Source organism: Barbus barbus (assembly GCF_936440315.1).
Source record: "Barbus barbus genome assembly, chromosome: 4".
Taxonomy (NCBI): Eukaryota; Metazoa; Chordata; class Actinopteri; order Cypriniformes; family Cyprinidae; genus Barbus; species Barbus barbus.
In genome coordinates this window covers 21,195,225-21,218,358 of record NC_136732.1, presented here as the reverse complement: position 1 = coordinate 21,218,358, position 23,134 = coordinate 21,195,225, and the positions used below count along the sequence as shown (strand labels likewise).

The 23,134-nt window shown below is 39.1% G+C and overlaps 1 protein-coding gene across 1 annotated transcript; it reads left to right on the top strand.

The window, feature by feature from the left end:
• Positions 1-367: 367 nt before the first annotated feature.
• On the top strand, positions 368-22,886 carry LOC306860296 (ubiquitin carboxyl-terminal hydrolase 31-like). Its single transcript, XM_079401920.1, has 13 exons — positions 368-1,890; positions 5,537-5,674; positions 9,848-9,942; positions 10,029-10,121; positions 13,265-13,400; positions 13,676-13,823; positions 14,566-14,740; positions 14,902-15,013; positions 15,129-15,223; positions 15,550-15,627; positions 16,736-16,865; positions 17,596-17,715; positions 20,579-22,886. The coding sequence occupies exons 1-13, from the start codon at positions 1,363-1,365 to the stop codon at positions 20,606-20,608; spliced, it is 1,878 nt and encodes a 625-aa protein (XP_079258046.1). The 5' UTR covers positions 368-1,362; the 3' UTR covers positions 20,609-22,886.
• The last annotated feature ends 248 nt before the right edge of the window (positions 22,887-23,134 follow it).

Sequence of the window (23,134 nt, the reverse complement as noted above, 5' to 3'; positions counted from 1 at the left end):
GGGAGACATACAAAATGTGCAGGGCTGGGGGTGCATGACAGGTTTGAGAACCACTGGCCTATGCATGGCTAAGAACTTCATTTGGACAACTTGATTTTCTTTTTTTTTTTTTTGCACCCTCAGATTCCAGGTTTTCAAATAGTTGCATCTCAGCCATATGTTGTCCTATCCTAACGAACCATACATCAATGGAAAGCTTATTTATGTATAAATAAATGTAACACATTTATGTTATTGTCGTGCATTGCCTAGTACGAAGTCCAAGCACTACGACTCCCTAAAGGTTGAGGACACCCCAAATCCATGAACACCAGGACAGTAGCGAGCAGAAACCGCTGCGGGGCTGTGACGTCACGGGCGCACTGCCGCCCTGCAGTGTCAGTGATTTTAGTAACTAAAGCGCTCGCGGACGCGACGGCCCACCGACACACCACCACTATCACTATCAGAATCCACCGGACACCAGAAGAAAACCGCCGAGTTAAAACGTTTTGAGATCTGTGATGCACGCCGTTCTCATGCTGGTTCGCGCGCATCTGCTGCTGTAGTGTCGGTCTCGCGCTGGATAGCGGTCGCTGCGACTGTTGGATATAAAATAGACAAACAAGCCGAAGCATCTCGGCTGAGCGCGAATTAATAATATTTAGCGGTCGGAGCGGAGCGTCGTTGCCTGGGTGGAGTTGCAGTGCATCGCTCAATTATGCACGAGGAAGCGGCATCGGCTCGCGCACTAGCAGCGCAAGCTAACCACTGTCCCGTATTATGACAGTCATCTGCATGCCTACAGCGTTTGATCATCACGCGTGGCAGTCAAGCGCGTTTGACTTCGATGCTGGTGCTAGACACGATGATCTCTGGTAGAAATTCACTTTTGCCCGTCGTTTCATTGACATGACAAACGGTTAGCCAGGGCAGGCCTAGCTAGCCACAGTGTTAGCTAGGAAAAAAATCACTTCACTGGATTATAGGCAGCATGCAAACCCTACGGTTTGTTTTTACTAGAGGGTGCATCCAGTGAGCGAATAATAGAGTGTGTTATAGATGCGCAGCGAGTAGATGGCTGCTAGTTAATAGCCGGGTTACTGCCAATTTGACAGGTTTTATTATCTGAAAAAAGTGGCAGGCGTGCGCGTCTCACAATGCATTTTCTCAAGGCAACTTCGGATTGTGTCACCGAAGCAAACACTTGTATAATACAGGCACTGCCTCCGGCTAGCTAGCTCTCCGTGACTTTGCGAAGTAACATGCCTGATCTCGAGTGGATTTTATGCTCTAAATAAGCAGCCAGCGTTTGCACAGTGCTTTAGCAACTGTAGCTAGATTCTCGCCGGCAAGAGAGGGGATGCCCTAAACGGTCCAAACATGTCCAGCAAAGCTTCGGGCAAAGAGAAGAAGTCCGGCTTCAGCAAGAAGCTCTTTCGCCGGGGCTCGGTGCGCTCCGTGGGGAGTTTCATGAGCAGAGTCCTAAAGACCCTCTCCACGCTCTCTCATTTCGGATCGGAGCTGCACGCGCCCGAGGGCGACAAGGACGATGGGGGGTTCACAGCCTTCAAGAAAGAGGGCAAGGGATCCGTCGCGTCGGATGACAGCGACTGCGGGGGGTTTCTTGGTAGGGACAAAATCCCCGGAGTGGCCGGTTTGAAGAACCACGGCAATACGTGCTTCATGAACGCTATTCTGCAGTGCCTGAGCAACACGGAGCTGTTCGCCGAGTATCTGGCGCTGGAGCAGTACCGAGGAGACCAGCCGGACGACGAGAAGCCCAAGACCAACGGGGTCGTGCAGAGGAAGGGCGGCCAGGACAGAGGAGAGGTGACCGAGCAGCTGTCGGGGCTGGTCCGAGCCCTGTGGACCTTTGAGTACACGCCGCAGCACAGCCGCGAATTCAAAGTGAGTTGTGTTGAAGCACACCTGGGAATATTTTGCCTATCTGCTGTAACCACATGAAAGATTATCTAACCGACATGAGTCCTGAGAAGTTACACTCGTCTCTGTGACACCTCTAGCCAGGGGCGTAGGTAGCCATCATTTCAAAAGTGGGGGGGGGGGGACGGAATGTCTAGTGTTATACCTGTTTTTTCAGTTAACCCTTGTCTAATTGACAGGTTTTATTTTTAATCATACCTTTTTGCTTAATCTGCTTTATGATTATATATGATTATAAAACAGAAGGAAAGAAAGAGAGAAAAAGGAAAAAGAAAGAATGAAATACATCAGCTTGTCGCTGAGACAGTACCCTTAAAAGGACATAGTACCTTATTTACCCCAAAAAGTTTCATAGTTGTACATTACGGTACATATTGGTACTCTATATGTGCACCTTTTTGAGTATAAGTTACAAAGATGTCCTTATAAGGGTACTATTGTTTACATATTTCAGATTGTATTTTGTGTGTGTTGTATGTAGAGTACATGGCACACAGTAATGGATACTTGCACATTCACATACTCCTTTATTCTGTTCTGTTCTATTATACATTAGTCTGATTACTCTGTTAAAAGAAATATCTTATCATAGACAACGCTGTAAATAATCTTTACCTCTGAAGCCTCACTGAAACTTTCTGCCTCATTCACTCTCAACTGTGTATTCACTTCTGCCTCTGTCTACAGCAAATAAAGCAGTGTTTGAAACATGTACATACAGGGAATAGTGACATACAGAAGAAAATAACACATTAAGTACACTGCTGGACAATAACCAATCATTTGTATCCTAAATTATTTTTAACACTTTAGAATGGGGAACACATTCACTATTAACTATGACTTTTACTTCAATAAACTCTTACTGCTTATTAATAGCTTGTAAGGTAGTCGCTGTAGTTGTTAAATTTAGGATTATGGGATGCAGAATATGGTCATGAAGAATACAGAATTAATATGTGCTTAAGTGCTAATAAACAACCAATATGCAAGCTAATAATTACATACTGTAGTTAAAAATGATAGCTCAGAAGTTGTTCATCATACTAATGTTATTTTTAATTTTTCTATATTTGACTAATTATGTGTTTTCTATGATTGGTCCATATATAATCCTACAAACATTTGTGTATTAATAGATTTTATACAATGTAAAAACAGCCAGGTGTTAAAAGCCACTCTATCAGTTCTTCTCAGCTGTGAAGTTTGACAAACCTAGGCTGACTGTTTCTTGTTCATTCTTGACAACACATAAAAACGTAAAATTAGTGCAATAATGACAGAGCACCCCTAAATTAAGATCGTCAGTGCTTGATTGAAATACATAATGTAGAATTGAACATTAGAGTTAAACATGTCACAATGCTGCAAACGCTGTAAAATCTCAGTTCAACATTATCTTTATTCTTATTTGAAGGGTTCTGATAACATACATACGTGTTAAAATAAAAGACGTTACAAAAGAGTTACGGAAAAATACACTGAAAATAAATGTGCATGTTTGTCCAGGCAGCTTTTCTATTTCTCCATATAATGAACATCAAAACTTGCTAATTATTCAACAAGAGCAATAGGCAGAGTCACTCAACATTGTGCAACACTATTCGGATACTACATGACAACTTACGCTGCTTGACTTCTTCGTAAAAGAGGAGTGAAGAGTTTCTTGCCGCTTTGAACTCATCTCGACCTCTAATGAAGGATGCATACAGCACGGGACCACGGGCGCGAGACTGGGCATGTCGTGACGTCACAAACTGAGTGACTGATTGCCATGGAAACGTAAACGTCATGTATAAATTATCTTGTCTTTTTGAATTTTAAATCATTCTGCATTTATATACATTGCTCCATTAAAACCACAACATGTTGAGAACACAACTGTCCAATGAAAAAGTGAGGGGGACGAATTTACTTTTTATAAAAAGTGGGGGGGGGGACACGTCCCCCGCGTAATCTACGCCCCTGCCTCTAGCTATGTCTTGGTGATTCTTTTGAGATGACTGGTGATTCTTGCATCAACTTTACAACCAAACTAGGTACTTAATCACATTCCAGAATATAGCCAATTTTATTCAGCCTTGGTTGAGCATAACCAAAAACAGAACAAAAAAATAAAGCTTCAAAATAAACTAAACCAGTGGTTCTCAAACTTTTTACACCAAGTAACACCTTAGAAAATATTTGGCTCTCCAAGTACCACCATAATGACCAACATTAAAATACAGTTGCATAGTAGGCCCCATCGCAGTATTTCCCATCGCTTCACAAAAGTCGTTAACGAGTTGGATTGTACTGACTCGGTTTGAGCGGGTTAGTGACTTGCTGAATCATTGAACTGCGAATCGGATTAGCAGTTTTGAGTTTTTAATAACTTATTGGAAACATACTTTTCGAAAGAAGTGATTCATGGAAATGTGTCAAACTACTCCCAAACAGTGATTATTTTTGCAATGGTGTTTTGTTGGTTGCTAGTCTGCTTTAAGGTTTAAATGCAAATATTCCTATCCCACTTTACAACCATAAGTACACTGTAAACCCTAATAAGTTCACAGAACTCAATTATTTTGTAACAGATTACACAAAAATATTTTAGTGATGTTTTTAAATGTTTTAAGTTTACATAAAATAAAAATTATATTTACAGTTGCCTTAAATTATCTCAATGTTATCTTCTAATTATTGATATTTCTCAACTTATAATTGGGGAGTAATTCACTCAAAATTTAATAAAGCCAAAAATAAGCCATAGGTAGTTTTCATGGAAAAGTGCTTTAAAAGAATTTGGGCAACCTGTTTGGTTCCCTTTGGTTAACACTTTTTAATATATTCAAGTGGTCCCTAGGTATTATTTCAGTCCACTGCTGGTGGAGCAGCATATGTGTTTTATTCAGTGTTATATTAAACCTGTAAAGCCTGACATGTGAGAATAGCAATAGTTTAGTTTTTTTAATAGAATGATTTATTGAAATTTCTGAGAAAAAAGTCAGCTGTCAACTGAAAATATTCGGAAGGAACAAATAAATTCCTTGAGAAATATAACTTCCCGGTCATGTCCACTGCAGCCATCATAGCCTTCACATTCTTTCTGATTTGAGTGATCCTTTTCTTCTATAGCTAGCTAAATATGTTTAACGTGAATTCTTGCTAAATATGCAGTTATATTACGGGTCGTTGGCATGAATTGTACTCGTGATGGAGCAGTGATGGAGCGCTCCTGTGCACTCGCACATCTCTTAACACGTTTAGACACGTTTTAATTGCGCGCACTTTCTCTGCGCGAGAGCAGCGTATATCCGAGAGCGCGCGTCCGGTTTTGTGCGAGAGCAAACAAGAGCAAAGGAAATCTGCGTGCGAGCGGGGAGATTCGCGCTCGCGCATTATATTAATCTACTTTCGCGCTACAAAAATTCGCTCTCGACATTTGGCAGTAAAATAATGCCATATGCAGTAGGCTTTAAATGATTAAAAACACACAAAAGTGAATCCTTAAAAAGTACAGCTGTCAACACTGAATAGAAGTTTTCCATATCCGTTCTTGCTTCTGTAGATTAGAAGCATTCATGTCTTATTGTTCAAAACTTGACTGATACTCTGTGTGTTGTGGTAGAATGCTGTGGCCAGGAGTGCCATGCAGTACCGGGGAAATGCCCAACAAGATGCCCAGGAGTTCCTTCTCTGGCTACTCGACCGTGTCCATGAAGACCTCAACCATCTTGTACACCCTAACATCAGAGCCTCTATAAAGGTATGACTGTGAATGGACATAGTTGGGTTTAATGACCAAATGTTTGGCAGTTTGGTCTAAGGATGTCACACAGTAATTTCAGCTGAATTAGGAGACTGTTAACCACTCTAGCTATTTACAGAGGTTGCACAGAATGACGTTTATGCAGGTGCATCTCAATAAATTAGAATGACGTGAAAAAGTTCATTTTTTCTTGTAAGTTATTTGAAAAAGTGAAACTTTCATATATTTTAGATTCATTGCATGTAAAGTAAAACATTTAAAACGTTTTTTTTGTTTGTTTTAATTTTGACGATTAGAGCTTACAGCTCATGAAAGTCAAAAATCAATATCTCAAAATATTAGAATATTTACATTTGAGTTTCAATTAATGACCATCCCTACAGTATAAATTCCGGGTATCTCTTGTTCTTTGAAACCACAATAATGGAGAAGACTGCTGACTTGGCAATGATCGAGAAGAAGGTAACACAAAGAAGGTAAGTCACAGAGGGTCATTACTGAAAGGTGTGGCTGATTACTGAGTGCTGTATCAAAGCATATTAAATGCAAAGTTGACTGGAAGGAAGAATTTGGGTAGGAAAAGGTGCACAAACAACAGGGATGACTGCAAGCTTGAGAATACGGTCATGCAAAGCTGATTCAAACACTTGGGAGAGTTTCACAAGGCGTGGACTGAAGCTGGAGTCAGTGCATCAAGAGTCACCACGCTCAGACGTCTTCAGGAAAAGGGCTACCAAGCCACTTCTGAACCACAGACAACATCAGAAGCGTCTTACCTGGGCTGTGGAGAAAAAGAACTGGACTGTTGCTCAGGGGTCCAAAGTCCTCTTTTCAGATGAAAGTAAATTTTGCATTTCATTTGGAAATCAAGGTCCCAGAGTCTGGAGGAAGAGTGGAGAGGCACAGAATCCATGTTGCTTTAAGTCCAGTGTGAAGTTTCCACAGTCAGTGATGATTTGGGCTGTCATGTCATCTGCTGGTGTTGGTCCACTGTGTTGAAGTCCACAGTCTACGCAGCCATCTACCAGGAAATATTAGAGCACTTCGTGCTTCCTTCTGCTGACAAGCTTTATGGAGATGCTGATTTCATTTTCCAGCAGGTCTTGGCACCTGCCCACACTGCCAAAGGTACCAAAAGCTGGTTCAATGACCATGGTGTTACTGTGCTTGATTGGCCAGCAAACTCGCCTGACCTGAACCCCATAGAGAATCTATGGAGTATTGTCAAGAGGAAGATGAGAGACACCAGACCCAACAATGCAGATGACCTGAAGGTCGCTATCAAAGCAACCTGGGCTTCCATACCATTTCAGCAGTGCCACAAATCGATCACCTCCATGCCACACCGAATTGAAGCAGTAATTAAAGCAAAAGGAGCCCCTACCACGTATTGAGTACATATACAGTAAATGAACATACTTTCCAGAAGGGCAACAATTCACTAAAAATGTTTTTTTTTATTTGGTCTTATGAAGTATTCTAATTTGTTGAGAGAGTGAACTGGTGGGTTTTTGTTAAATGTGAGCCTAAATCGTTACAATTAAAAGAACCAAAGACTTAAACTACTTCAGTCTGTGGGCATTGAATTTATTTAATACACGAGTTTCACAATTTGAGTTCAATTACTGAAATAAATGAACTTTTCCACGACATTATAATGTATTGAGATGCACCTGTATTAGGGGTGGGAATCTTCAGGCACTTCACTATCCGATCCAATTTCAAAACGATTCTTGATCTACATTTTTTCCCCAATTAATTGTTCTGCTGTGCAAATACATCTTTACAACTTTACATTTTAACCAAAATTACAGCTTCTATGCTTTTTGTTTATAGATGGAATCTCTGTATGTCAGTACTGCCATCTTAAAAATAGGGGTGTGAATCTTCACTGGTTTCACGATTCAATTAAATTACGATTATCATTATCAACTCTATCACGATGCGTCACATTCTCAGTTTTCAATATTACTACACATGGCAACATTTTCATAATTTTATATAAAATTTATTTTGTGCAAAATTTAGTTTATTTTTATTATATAAACAGGCTGCTTAAAAAAAAAAAAAAACTTATTTAAAATAAGTGTTCTTTAAGTGTCTGAAAGTTTACAGACAATAGTTTTGTTTTTTTCCCCCTCATCATTATTGCTGTTTGATTATTACTGATGAGATCATAGACAGTGGCAGCTTTAACAGGCTGCATTCACACTAATGCACAGATCTATTTCAATATATCAGATGTTTTGTCCTGCTCTGAGAACATAACTAACTGTGCGTAGCCTACATCAATTTCATATAAAAGTATTCGAAAATGCAAGTGCATTTAACCGCAATCGAGCTTCAGGACAAACAAACACAAAGCGCACGTGAAAGTCTGTCAGTGCGTGAGTTTCATGCATATAGTACTGCATTCCAAACGGCATAAATGAAAGCATATCTAAAGAAAACACAGCGGGTGGAAGGCACACACTGTCAAGCAATGTGCACTTGTCTCACAGCGCATGTTCTGTGCAATGAAGCCCGCCGTGTCTCTAGCGCACACATGCCATATGTGGGAAAAAAAACAAGATCAGAGTCAATTCTGAATCGTTGAAGAGAGAATCGTGATGCATCGGAGAATCAATTTATTTATTAAATTTTTTCTCCCACCCCTAGTTTGTATCAGCAGCTCCATAAAAGCTTGGGATTTCAATTGTTTAAAAAGCAGAACAGGAGAAGAGCCAAACGTGGCTGGATTTATAGAGCCATTCTGCCCTGGAATGGTAGCTGGGGGTTTCGCATCAGACATTAGTCTGACAAAAATTGGGACAGAAGAGTTTAGGGCACTTAAATTCTCCCCTATATCAAATGCATGGGACGTAAAATCACATCCTATGGCCTGTTCGGAAGAGGGCTCGTTCGGTTTCTTTTTACAGCCTGTGATGTCCTGGTCAGGGTCAGCAACTTGCATACTCGCATGAGGTCATTCAGCTTGTCCGATTGATTTAGATGTGCGTTGTGGTTTCCTGGAGTTTGTGCCAAGAATCACGAGACTGACGGTTTCCTGGCTGACTGCCTGTGCTTCTGAAGAGCCAGATGCTTAGCTGGAATCTTAAACTTATAGAAGAACGCCAGTCTCTCAAATTATTAATCTCTTGCACTGTCTAGGCAGTATATCAGGGTTTTATTTATTGACTCAAGCACTACCTTACGGTGCAGCATAATCATATGCACCTTTAATCTGACGTCTGTCAACAGCGTGCGCTTGGATTGTGCAGATAGTGTTTAAATCGCAGCATTCTGGATGGTTTAATAGCAGATATGTGTACGATTGTTTTTTGAGAATTTGTTTCTTACCTAGGCTGAATTAATTTGATCAGTAAAAACAGAAATATTGTGAAACATTATTTTAATTTAAAATAGCCATTTTCTCTTGAAATATATTTTTAAATGTAATTTATTAATTCATTAAGATGAATTTTCAGCATCATTATTCCAGCCTTTAGTGTCACATGATCCTTCAGAAATTATTCTATGCTGATTTGATGCTCAAGAAACCTTTATTATTATCAATGTTGAAAATTTTTTAACAATATTAAAAAAATGTTGTTGATGGTTTTTTTTTTTTTTTTTTTTTTTGTGAAAACAGTGATGCACTTTTTTCAGGATTAGTATAAGGTAAAAAAAAAAAAGGCTTTTATTTAAAAATGGAAATCTTTTCATCTTTACTGTCAGTTTCGAGCAATTTAATGCTGAATTAAAAAAAATTACTAAACTTTTGCATTGTAGTGTATATGATGCAGTTTGTAGCTCGTAACTGTCCTGTAAAAAATTGTTGCGTAATATTTGGAGAATTTGCTTTGACACTCTCCTTGTGGTGATCAAAAGTTTAAAACTCCTTTAAAACATTTGTTTTCCTTAGCTTTCAACATGTTAATTTGTTGATGTTTCATTTTTGTATTAAATTGTGTGTGTCCAAGTTATACCGAGCAGCATATTTTTATTTTTGATTTTATATTATTATTATTCTCCTCATGTATGGCACTTTGGTCAGACTCTGGGCTGTTTTGAAAGTGCTTTAAAAATGAATAAATTAAACTTAATAATTGACCTTCCGCTGGTTTGTCTTGAATTACAGCTGTTAATATTGTTAAATATTGACTAAAAGTCTCATGTTTGTCACCGTAGCCTCCTATTGAGGAAGACGATGGAGCATTAGAGGGACCTTCACCTCCTCTTTCAGCCGGCTCATTTGTTCAAGAGCTGTTTCAAGCTCAGTACAGGTAATAAACACAGATGTCTGTCTGTCAGCTGTATTTAAATGTTCGTCTTAGTTGAAATTGCTCACTGTGGCCTCTGTTGATTCCAGATCCTCGCTTACCTGTCCGCACTGTCAGAAACAGAGCAACACTTTTGATCCATTTCTTTGCATCTCCCTCCCAATACCATTACCTCATACACGGTAAGTACTGGTGTCAGAGAGACTGCCATTTAATTCCTTTCTGTGTGTTTTGATGACAGCATCATGCTTCATCTGTAGGTATAGACATGAAGGCAGATTGATCAGCCGTCATGTCTTTATTAATGGCGTGACTGATGAACAGGGGTAGGATGAATATTAAGAAATATGCTCAGACACCTGAGTTTAAATGAAGTGTTCGATTTCATGGCTGTTGGAATGATGTTGTTAATTTTTTAGTCTGCTATGGACTTTCAGTTTCCATTTCATGGAGAACGAATGGCTTCATTTAATTCTTAACTGAACTTTGGGCTGGATCTGCAGTTACACAGCCCACCACATATTGTCACCAATCATGAAACTTGTTGTCGCTCTGTAGCAACTATATAGATACACTATCGATCAAAAGTCTGGGTTGCAATATAATTGAATGTAGTGTCTTATATTTTCAGATGTGCTCGTATCAAACTACTGTATATCGATAGTAACGGTATTGCTTCATACCGTATCGCTTAAAGATATATATCGTACAAACTCGATATATCGCCGATTTAGTGCTTTACCTTGAACTTAAAGTCGTGTTTAGTTTGCATGGGATATTTTTATTTCAGTTACCCAAACGATTTGTAGTCTTAGTTTTAGTTAACAAAAACAACACTAAAGGTCACTGCATACTGAGTCCGAAATTTTCACACGTTAAAAAATAAATACGACCTCACGTTGTGTCAATCACGTTTGCACACTACCTCTGAAACTTTCGTCTGTCAAAAAAAAAAATTCGGATCAGGTTCGCTTTTCTGCGTTTTTGCATCCGTAGCATGCATTTTGATAGGAAAGGATGGGGAATATGAAACAACGGAAAAACGCATGCGAAAATTTCGGACTCGGTGTGCAATGACCTTAACACTTGCCTCATATCTTCTCATTGTAAGTGTTTTACTAAACAGTACAGACATTTTCCTTTGTTTTTACAAGCTTATGAACAAAAACTTATTTTCTGTGGAAATTGACAGCATGCCATGGATATCTATGTACTTTTACTCATAATATTTCTTCATAAAATATAAAGGTTCCAAAGTTGCTACTTTCTCCTTGTTTTAGGTGCTAAATATATACTTTTCCCTTCAAATGATCATCCTGTTCTGCTTCTCTCCTGAGGTGCTCTGATGCTATTTTTAAGAGGCCAGTGTAGCAGTGGTTGATCAAGGATAGCACTTGGTTTAATCCAGTGGCATTCTTACTGCTGAATTTATTAGTACACATTAATGATTAAAGAAGCCGAGGTATTAGAAAACAGACAGTGATTTACAGCTGAACCAGTGAATAATAGTCCATGGGAGAGTAGAATCGCTGGGCAGGTTTCACTTTCACATCATTATTGAGTAAAACCCTGCCGGTGTCTTCATATCATCCCTAATCCAAGAGGTTCTACATCATAAAGAAGAATCGGGGGATATTTTGACCCCTCCTCCCACTGTGGCTTTCTGCACTGTCGGCATCTCTCTGTTCTGAAAAACATTAGTGCAGAGAAAGACTAGATTTGGAGCTTATGCTCTGCCAGCATGAACAATGACTGATCCGAGGTAGAGGAAATTGCATCTGGAAGTTCAGCGATAGTTGCCCTGGTCGTCACGGTCTGTGGGAGTAGATTTCATTTGCCCTCTCCTTAATTCTGTTTATCCATGCTTAGCAAGTGCTGTTATTTCTGTGTATTATTTCATAGGTCATTTATTCCCTACGCTTCCCTGATATGCCACTTTACGTGGGCAGATATTGATGAAGAGTTGTTGATTTAGTCTGCTTCGCCTTCTGGGGCCACTGCACACAGCTTTTCCTCTTTAGAGATGAGTTTGCTTCCTAATGCGTTTAGAGAGGTGATCAAGCATCATTAGAGCAATTCTAAATGCTTTCAGTCCTTACAGGCTGCTGAATGCAATAAAAGGACCTTAAGTAGTGTGTTACATTGTACCAGCTTGTATTTTAAATTAATGTTTTTTGGAATGTTTATTTATTTTATCCACATCCGAATTATATATATTTTTTTTTTCACGTGAATAAAGTTGCATTAGTCTTTAAAGGAATAGTTAAACAAAAAAAGTAAATTGGCAACATTTACTTACCGTTGTCATTCCAAATCCATAACACTTTCATATATCTGTGGAACACAAATGAAAACCTGAGATTTCTGTCCCTCCACTGAATGTGTATTCTACCAAAACTTTCACGCCTGAAAGAGTTCATAAAGACATTGTAAAATAAATTTATATGAATTAAGTGTTTTAAAGGGTTACTCCACCCCAAAATGAAAATTGTGTCATTAATCACTTACCCTCATGTCATTCCAAACCAGTAAAAGCTTTGTTCGTCAACCAGGAGGCTTTTGACTGTCCTGTTGACTGCCATGTAAATAACACGATCAAGGCCCAGAAACGTATGAAAGGCATTGTCAGAATGGTCCATCTGCCATCAGTGGTTCAATATGAATGTTATGAAGCGATGAGAATACTTTTTGTATGCAAAGAAAATGAAAATAACAACTTTATTAAACAATTTGTCTCATCTGTGTCACCGTACCGCCATTTTGGAGAGTACCACATGGATAAGCTTTCTACGTTTGTTTACGTTTTTGATTTGAACGACAACGGCGTATCCTTGTGGCGCGGCTGGCACAGAACAGCATACGCTATTTGCATCCCAGGGGATACTCTCCAAAATGGCGGTATGGTGACTCTCTCAAATGTGGTTGTTTGATGGGCGCAAGACAATGAAATTTATTTTTGCGTGTTAAGCAAATGCATTAAACTGTCCAATGTCCAATCAAAATTTTGGTGGAATGGACTTTCCGTGGAGGGACAGAAATCTATTAGTTTTCATTAAAATGATGAACGAAAGTGTTATGGGTTTGGATGACATGAGGATGGGTAAATGAAGACAGAATTTTTATTTCCGGGTGACGGACCCTTTGAGTTTACAGTCAGGTGGTGATGTGAACTAATGGCTAAAAATCTGGGTTGGCAACCAAAAGCCTGTAGGTTTGCATGGGGTGATGCATGAAATTTCATTATTGGTGCCGTTGGTTGCTCCAGGGCGACTGTCTCTCTGAAGTTGCTTTGGATTAATTTGTTGTATCACTTGGCATCCCTCAGGCCTCTGTATGTGACCGTGGTTTATCAAGGCAAGTACTCTCACTGCATGAGGATCGGTGTGGCCGTACCACTCAACAGCACTGTGTCCAGACTAAGAGAGGCTGTGTCACGTGAGACCAAGATCCCACCAGACCAGGTGCAGTTTCCACTGTTTTCTTGCCAAAATACTGATGTTATTTTGCATTGAATTCCGGTCTTGGTGTAAAGATCTTTACTGTTTCCCTGAATACAACATTGATTCTCCATTAATACTGAGGTGTGGACACTGATGGAGGCTTGATTTGCCGTTTGTATGTTCGTCTTCCCACATAACGTCATCAACCAAAGCCGTTTCCTGTTTGTTTGCCTTGTTTTACCAAGATGTTGAGTGTAAACCACTTCTGACCATCCGTCTCTCTTATGTCTGTGCAGTTTGTCCTGACTGAAATGTATTACGACGGTTTCCACCGCTCCTTTTGTGACGATGACGACGATCTTGATATCATTCAAGAAAGTGACTCAGTCTTTGCTTTTGAAACTCCTGAGACTTTTAGATTAGAAAACATTCGCTCTAAAAGAGGTACTCTTTCATGCATTGCACTTTGGTTATAGCTCAAAGTATACAGTTCAAAGTATATCAGTTTTGACGCAAACAGCCAAACACACTTGCTTTCATAGTACTCTCCATTTGATAGCATACGCAAACACAGGTGGTTAACACTAGAAAGTTTTATTTTTGTCCAGTGTTGGTCTGCGCCATTTCTCTCCAGAATTTGACCAATAAAAATGTCTTTGTACTTGTTTAAACTAGAGGTGCTGGTATCTCTTTACTCGCTCATCTAGGTGGGCGTCTATTGTTGTTACCATCTCCAGTAGTAGTTCAACTGTGAAACAATGCGGGCCAATGTTGCCCCTGTTTGGACCAACAAATTAATGGAATAAAAACCTCAAGGCGCATGTTCGAGTGGAGCGTACAGAGTATGTGCGGTTATCAGAGGCTGATTACAGTATTTACGCAACTGTACGCAAACCCTAGCATACACGTAAAAACCAACGTATACTTTGGGTTTAAGAAAAACTGAATGTGTATCAAATAATCCTAATTATAAAAATCAGCATTTATTGAAACATGAAAATAAAATATTGGAAATTGAGCTAAAGGTAGTGCTTTCTTTGAAAACATAGAAACTATATCTACAGTAGCTTAGGTTAGGAGCATCATAAAAGTAGACTGGAGAGTATGAACGTAATTATCTTGATACTATTTCTATCATTTTTTTGTTGGTTTTAGTGATGCAAGTAACATTTTTAACCTTTTCCAGGGAGCCTTCTTGCTAATCTGAATCAGAACAATTTGAAATACGGAGTGGATAGCAGCCGAACGCCGTCCTTCATGCAGGGTGCAATGAATCCAGCATCTCCCAACAAAAACACTGGATGTGAGAAAATGATTCTGCTGATCTGTAACAGAGCCTGCACTGGCCATCAGGGACGGAGGTAACATTGTCTTTCCGACATGCTCACACGAGTTGTAGTTCCATTATTTTTGACACAATATCTTACAGTACATGGATAAAATGTTGTAATCTCATTATGCACAATATAATGTAGCACAAAGTGGAAAATCACTGCAGTACTGTACTTTCTGTTTGTTGCAGGTTCGGTCTTCCGTTTGTACTATATCTAGAGCGCACTGTGACATGGGATGTGTTACAGAAAGAAATTCTGGAGAAAATGCGTCACCTACTAAGGCCAGGGGTTTACATTCAGGTCAGTGAAACCTCTACTTGTTGTTAAACACAGGTCTTGAAAAGTCAGTACAATTAAGTTACTTTTTTTCTTGCATACATCTCGCACTTCTAATAAAGTGGATTGGTGATTTTAGGTTGGACCCTTTAGTCTGCGTGTGGTCGGAGTGGTTGGAATCACATATCTGTTGCCACAGGAGGAACAGCCACTATGTCACCCCACTGTGGAAAGGTTTGTAATGCATAACCATGTGTTCAGAGCATATTGTGTCAACTTAAACTTCAGGTGTCCTACTGACTGATTTAGACTGTCTGTGCACTAATAGTAGAACAATATACATGTTCCACAGGAAAGCAAGTTGTCAGTACTTTTATTACAACAGCATTTTTAACTACACAAGACATTGTTACGTTAGATGAATTAATGTGTAGTTGAAAAGTTTATCATAACTGCTTTAGTGTGATCATTGAATTTAACACGTGTAATAAAACAAAATACTACAAACCTTGATTCTTTCTTGGCAAACATCATGTCTTTCCTCAATCTTTCCTTTTTAGAGCATATAAATCCTGTGGGCCAGGTGGACCTCCTCATGTTAAGATTGTAGTGGAGTGGGACAAAGAGACCAAGGAATGGTAAGTCAAACACAGCCATAATTAATAACTTGTCTATAGTGTTTTTTTTTTTTCTTGTAGTGGCCTCAAAATAATATTTAGACAAACTACACTTTTTGCTGAACATCATTGCATTAGATCAAGGTTTCCCAAATTGGGCTTTGAAAACCCCTGGGGGTTCACGACGGAACTGCAGGGAGTTCATGAGTTGATGAAAAGCTAATAATTAAATGAAAATTTAAAAAGATGCATTTTTAATAATAAAAATAATAAAATATATATCTCATTTATAATGACTATACATATATATATTTTTTTTAATAAAAATATTTTGTTTCCCTTGCATGTCATGTGACCATTAACCGTGAACATGCAAGTGTAATGTTACATTGAAATATTATATTTTAAATCTCAGGGAGTACTTTTACTTAGTCATTTAGCAGACGCTTTTATCCAAAGCGACTTACAAATAAGAAAAAGTAACTAAAACTAAAAGTTAACACTCTGTTAATACGCTATACGCACCCATTTAAGAAAATACAGAAATTAAATAAAATTGACAAATGCATACAACAACATTTCAATAGTAAACATGTAAAGGAAAAAAATAAATAAATAAAATAAAAAGCGATACTTATATCCTTTGCCGGTGTCCCAGCCCGGTGGAGTCGCATTCTTTAAATAAATATTTTAGATCAAATGTGTTTAGCTGAAGGTAAAGTTTGGGAACCCCTGCATTAAAAAAAGAAAAAAAGAAAAACACAAAAGGAGCCTTTTAGATGCCACTTGGTTTATTTATTTATTTGTTTTTCTAATCGAAACTTTATACTGCTGTATACTTCCTGAAGGTAGTTTGGGGAATGTATGGCTAAAAATTTCAGAGCAAAAAACTTTAGTGAAGCCAGAAAGGAAGGGTCCTTTCAATCATTTTTTGAAGTTCAACATTGTAAGTGTCAAAGGAGTTTCTTGACCACATGTTTGCATGTATTAAACATTCTCTGGCAGACTGTTAGAGAAAATATCCTGCAGAGAAAAAATAAATGTCTGTTGAAGTCACAGAGAGGATCGCAGATATGCTTGACTGGTCTGGTTAGAGATTTGTTTCCAGCGTATGTTCTGATTTCCGCAGTTTGTTTGGACACACTGAGGAAGAGTACATCCCTGATGCTGAGAGTGTGTATCTGCACAGAGAGCAGCACCATCAGCCGCAGGCCTGCACCCTCGCTCAGTGCTTCCAGCTCTACACCAAAGAGGAGCAGGTAAAAGTCTGGCATAATACACGTCAAGTTTTACTCGCATACAGTTTTCCCTTTTGGGTAAACAAATCCTATGTCATGTAGTCACTATCATGTCTTTCCAAACCTGTTTGACTTACTTTCAAAGGGAGAAATTACAAAACTAAGCCATACAATGACAATGAAAAAAGTCCAAGGCTGTCGAACAAGATTTTTATTGAATGACTTAAATTTCTGTCCCTTCCTCACACAAGAGGTGATTTATGATGTTTTAATGTCATTTTTGGAGCTTGACAGCCCTCATCCACTTTCTTTGTATGGAAAAGAGCAGCTCTCTGTGATCATGGAAGAAAGTAAGTCATATAGGTTTTGAACGACATGAGAGTGAGGAATGAAGACAGACTTTTGATTTGTTGCGTGAACCATTCCTTTAAAAGAGCCCTCACACTCCTTTAATTTCTTTAATTTCCACTTCTCCAGAGCTGTCTTTGTGGGTGCATATGTCAATGTTACTCTATTTCTGCTGTCAGTGCTGTTTTAAAATTGCTAGGTTTTTGCAAACACATCTTTAACCCTGGAACGGTTCCACATATCGTATAAATATACACCGTGGTTAGCCAGAGCCGGCCTTGGGCAGCCAAGGAAGGGTTTGGAACTGGCTGTGCTTTAAGGAAAATGAAAGAACAGCCAGATTTGTAAATGTAAAACCTCTCTGACTGATTTTGTTTATGTCTGCTTCCTGTATGCCTTCCAGTTGGCCCCAGATGATGCTTGGCGCTGCCCCCATTGCAGGCAACTGCAACAGGGGCGGATCAAACTCAGCCTGTGGACCCTGCCGGATGTTCTCATACTGCACCTCAAGAGGTTTAGACAGGTGTTGAACTGATCAAATCACATTCCCTGTACAAATGGTATTCTCTGCATGCATATGTGTGATGGGGCCTGTTTACACCTGGTCACTTTGTGCGTTTTCTCTGATCGGATAGCTGTCCAATTGTGAAAAGACCAGGTGTAAATTAGGGCTGAGCGATTAATTGCATTTGCGATAATATTGTGATATGAAAAAACACGTGACACGCGAGAGTAAAGAGGTGTGTTCGACTTGAAGATCGATCGGTGTATGACATCAAAGTACGGCGAGAGAAAGCATAAGGAGACGTCCGCTCTCTTATAGCTCTCGCAGTATTTGATGACACACAGCGATCGGTCTAGCTGTGCTGCTTCAAGTCGAACACATCTAAGCAGTCTTCAGAGGAAGCATCAAGTTGGCACGCTATGTTGCCAAGTCCGCAGTTTGCGGTCTTGCATATCATGCAGAATTGATGCGCTACATGTAAACGATATAATTTGTTGTATTTTCCTGTCAAAATAACGGAGATCCTTTGGAATTCTTCGGCTTTTAAGAACTGCCGGATTTTCAGGTAGTGGGCGGGACTAATGCGCAAACGGCAATCTCATTGGCTGGCGCTCACCTACTATCCTCCCTGTTTTGATTTCAGCGAATCAGTTCGAGCGAACGTGACACATGCATTCATACATGGTTATTCTAATTACTAAAGTTCTATCATCATTTAATGCTAAATTATCATAATATCATATAATGTTTGACTGACTGATGCTAAGTGAGATATTAAAAAAAACAACTGCCATTTTCCAAACATAAGCTTTAATATATACAGGTCCTTCTCAAAAAATTAGCATATTGTGATAAAGTTCATTATTTTCTGTAATGTACTGATAAACATTAGACTTTCATATATTTTAGATTCATTACAACACAACTGAAGTAGTTCAAGCCTTTTATTGTTTTAATATTGATGATTTTGGCATACAGCTCATGAAAACCCAAAATTCCTATCTCAAAAAATTAGCATATCATGAAAAGGTTCTCTAAACGAGCTATTAACCTAATCATCTGAATCAACTAATTAACTCTAAACACCTGCAAAAGATTCCTGAGGCTTTTAATAACTCCCAGCCTGGTTCATTACTCAAAACCGCAATCATGGGTAAGACTGCCGACCTGACTGCTGTCCAGAAGGCCATCATTGACACCCTCAAGCAAGAGGGTAAGACACAGAAAGACATTTCTGAACGAATAGGCTGTTCCCAGAGTGCTGTATCAAGGCACCTCAGTGGGAAGTCTGTGGGAAGGAAAAAGTGTGGCAGAAAACGCAGCACAACGAGAAGAGGTGACCGGACCCTGAGGAAGATTGTGGAGAAGGACCGATTCCAGACCTTGGGGGACCTGCGGAAGCAGTGGACTGAGTCTGGAGTAGAAACATCCAGAGCCACCGTGTACAGGCGTGTGCAGGAAATGGGCTACAGGTGCCGTATTCCCCAGGTCAAGCCACTTTTGAACCAGAAACAGCGGCAGAAGCGCCTGACCTGGGCTACAGAGAAGCAGCACTGGACTGTTGCTCAGTGGTCCAAAGTACTTTTTTCGGATGAAAGCAAATTTTGCATGTCATTCGGAAATCAAGGTGCCAGAGTCTGGAGGAAGACTGGGGAGAGGGAAATGCCAAAATGCCTGAATTCCAGTGTCAAGTACCCACAGTCAGTGATGCTGGTGTTGGTCCACTGTGTTTTATCAAGGGCAGGGTCAATGCAGCTAGCTATCAGGAGATTTTGGAGCACTTCATGCTTCCATCTGCTGAAAAGCTTTATGGAGATGAAGATTTCATTTTTCAGCACGACCTGGCACCTGCTCACAGTGCCAAAACCACTGGTAAATGGTTTACTGACCATGGTATTATGAATGAATGAATGAATGATGCATTTATATAGCGCTTTGTGTATTGCTGTACACCCAAAGCGCTTTACAGTCATGTGGGGGGGTTTCTCCTCAACCACCACCAGTGGTTGAGGAGAAACCCCCCCACATGACTGTAAAGTATTACTGTGCTCAATTGGCCTGCCAACTCTCCTGACCTGAACCCCATAGAGAATCTGTGGGATATTGTGAAGAGAAAGTTGAGAGACGCAAGACCCAACACTCTGGATGAGCTTAAGGCCGCTATCGAAGCATCCTGGGCCTCCATAACACCTCAGCAGTGCCACAGGCTGATTGCCTCCATGCCACGCCGCATTGAAGCAGTCATTTCTGCAAAAGGATTCCCGACCAAGTATTGAGTGCATAAATGAACATAATGGCCATTCTTTTATTGGTCGGATGAAATGTGCTAATTTTTTGAGATAGGAATTTTGGGTTTTCATGAGCTGTATGCCAAAATCATCAATATTAAAACAATAAAAGGCTTGAACTACTTCAGTTGTGTTGTAATGAATCTAAAATATATGAAAATCTAATGTTTATCAGTACATTACAGAAAATAATTAACTTTATCACAATATGCTAATTTTTTGAGAAGGACCTGTGTATATATAATATACATTTTATTATATTTTGTTTATGTAAATGTTTGTTTACATTCATATTTAAATGAATGCTCTTAAGATGTATTATTTATATTTTTAAACAATGCATAGTGATGTACAGCCATATATTTACACTTTTTAAATTGTTTTCAGAAATTATATGTAAAACACTATTGAGGTGTTTCTGTCAACATTTACGTGAATTCACTGTTGGACTGATTCACAGAAATGAGCTGTCCCCTTTTTTTGGGATGAATTTTAAGTCATATATTAAATATTTAATGTCTTTCCCTGTTTTATTTAGACATGCTCACTTTCATCATCCAATCCATCCATTAACAGTTGGTCCTCTCTTGCAGATTCTTCAAGAACAAGGGTCTCGAATGTGAAACAACTGTGTTTTATATCCTCCGGTCCTGCAGTTGCCGGGCAAAACAACACGCACCATATCACATCGAGAGAGAATTGTCTCAAGCGGAATGACAACCTATTTGGAATGGATGTTCTGTTTTGTTTTAGATTAATTGACACTTGTTTGTGCCTGCACAGTTATACCGGATTGTTGTTTCTTGACATTGGTGGATCTATCTGAATGGTTTTGTTTGAAAGGTAGGAATATGCATGTCATTAGTAAGTTGAGCTAAAAGGGCCTCAATCACGCCTGGTCCAATCATGTTTACTCAGGGTCTCTTATCGACTTTCACAAAGTGTTTATGTCATTTGTGGTCCAGTGAGCAATTTTGTTAAAATGGTAAAAAAAACAACAACTTAAACTGTATATTATGCCAGAAAGTTGAACCTCGTTGTTTAAAATTATAATTAAGAGTTTTTAAAAAAAAGTAAAAGTATTTTTTTTTTTTTATTGAGATTACATTAATAAGGTGGATTATATATAACGTTGACGGGAGGGAAGGTGGATTTTTATAGCAAGGATTTTTGTTTTAGCGTGTTTGTAAGAGCAGATGGAATTATGGTTTTATTTATTTTTTTGACTCGCATAGTGTTAGTTTTTATACTGGGTGAAAACATCCATAACAGTTTGCCTCAAAGTTTCCTCACATTTTGTGAGATTTTACTGTTGCTGCCTTGAGTTGGTTAAAAACAGAACAGAGCAGAAATAGTTTGTCTTCCATCCCCACATTCATTCCACTTGGATTTTGGATAAACTGGAACTATTTTTAACGTATTTTTGGGATGAAAAACACCAAACACTGTTGACTTTGTGACAGAGCTAGATTTGGTTTAATTGGAGAATTAAGGCGAAGCCACGGAAGCATTCGGTCTGATTTGTTTTGGCAATACCGTTTCGAACAACGCTTTATTTGCATGACAGCGACTGTTAATTAGTGCCGTTGTAGGGCTTATTTTCTTGACACTTTGGTAAGAGATGGAGACAGAACGGGCACTTCTAGAAGAGTGACAAAAATGAACATCTACATAGTTTAACACTGCAGTTCTTGATTTGCTTCGGTTCAACTTTTTGAAAGTTGATTCCAAATATACATAATCCTGTAGTTTATTTAAAAACATTTCAACAATGTTGCCTTTAATGAACCGACACAAGATCTGAATTTCATTTGGACTTGTGGTCAGGGAAATAACACATCACTTTGCTAGGCTTCAAGCATATCTATTAGACATCTTGTATATAGACTAAAGAGCATCATATTCAGTGCATGTTATTTTTCCTAATCCTCTCTCTCACACACACACACACACACACAAAGGGCTTTTACTAGTGGAATACAAGCTATAATTTTTTGCAGAGATTCATACGATCTCTTAATAATGCCTGATCAAGGCGAAGTTTACATGGCTAGTGTTTTATAAACAATAATACTACATGTTTACTTACCTTGACTATGTGATACCACATTCTAGTTTGGTTTCAAGACCTGTATGTTTACATATCCTCTCAGTTACCTAGTTAGTTAATGTCAACCTTGTGTCTTAGCAGCTAGAGAGGAGGTTTGGATTCGTATCGGTGGAGTGTTAAGTTGCTTGCTCACTGAGTCAGTGTCTTGTGGTGAAACGTGCCTCTGTTATGGCCTCCGAGGCTCCAGACAGCGCACTGAAAACGCCCATCGTCCAGGCCGTGACACTGGAGAGTGATGGTCATCACTGTGTAGGGCGCTGCAGCCCTTAAACTCGCTTTTTTTTTTTTTTTTTTTTTTTTTTTTCCCGTCCTGTCTCCCAAGTTCTTGGCGGAGAAAGTAGGATGCGCACACTGATGCACCAATCTCACTTCTCCTTTATGTCTGTTGGACTTTGTCAGCCACGGTCTACATTTCAGTTGCCTGTTTACTTAAACTTGTTTCTGATGGGCCCCGGTGAGTCTTTTTTTTTTTTTTCTCCTGAGGCTGGTATCTCACCTCACATTTTTTTCTCTCTCTCCATTTAAAGCGTGCAATCTGCAAAATGTATTTTGAAAACGGGCAAAAGCAGACTGAATTGTCTTTTGCTACACTTTATCTTTTGCTGCACTTTCACTGCTGTTCCTATACTTATTATCCTATAACATGTTTTTGTATTTGTATTTTTTTTATGCTTACAATTTGTGTATTCACATAGTATATTATATATGTAATTGCAAGTTACTACTGGGGAAAATGTATATGATGGTAATGCTAGAACCTGGTCAAACTAAATAAACACTTTTGAATTCAGAAAGGTTGTTTTTTTTATATGTGTGTGTATATGTGTATGTATATGTGTATATATTTATTTAATCATCATCATCAAGGCCTTTCGCAGCGCAAGCTCCGATCTAAACGATGTCTAACATGCCATCTTTCTGTGCAAAAGCTGATGTAAGCTTGGCATGACGAGAGTGGTGCCTTCTGTCAGCGCAGACCGCCAAGCTGCCCTGTCTTCCGCAATATGATGCCATCGGTCAGGGTTAATGTTAAAGACAT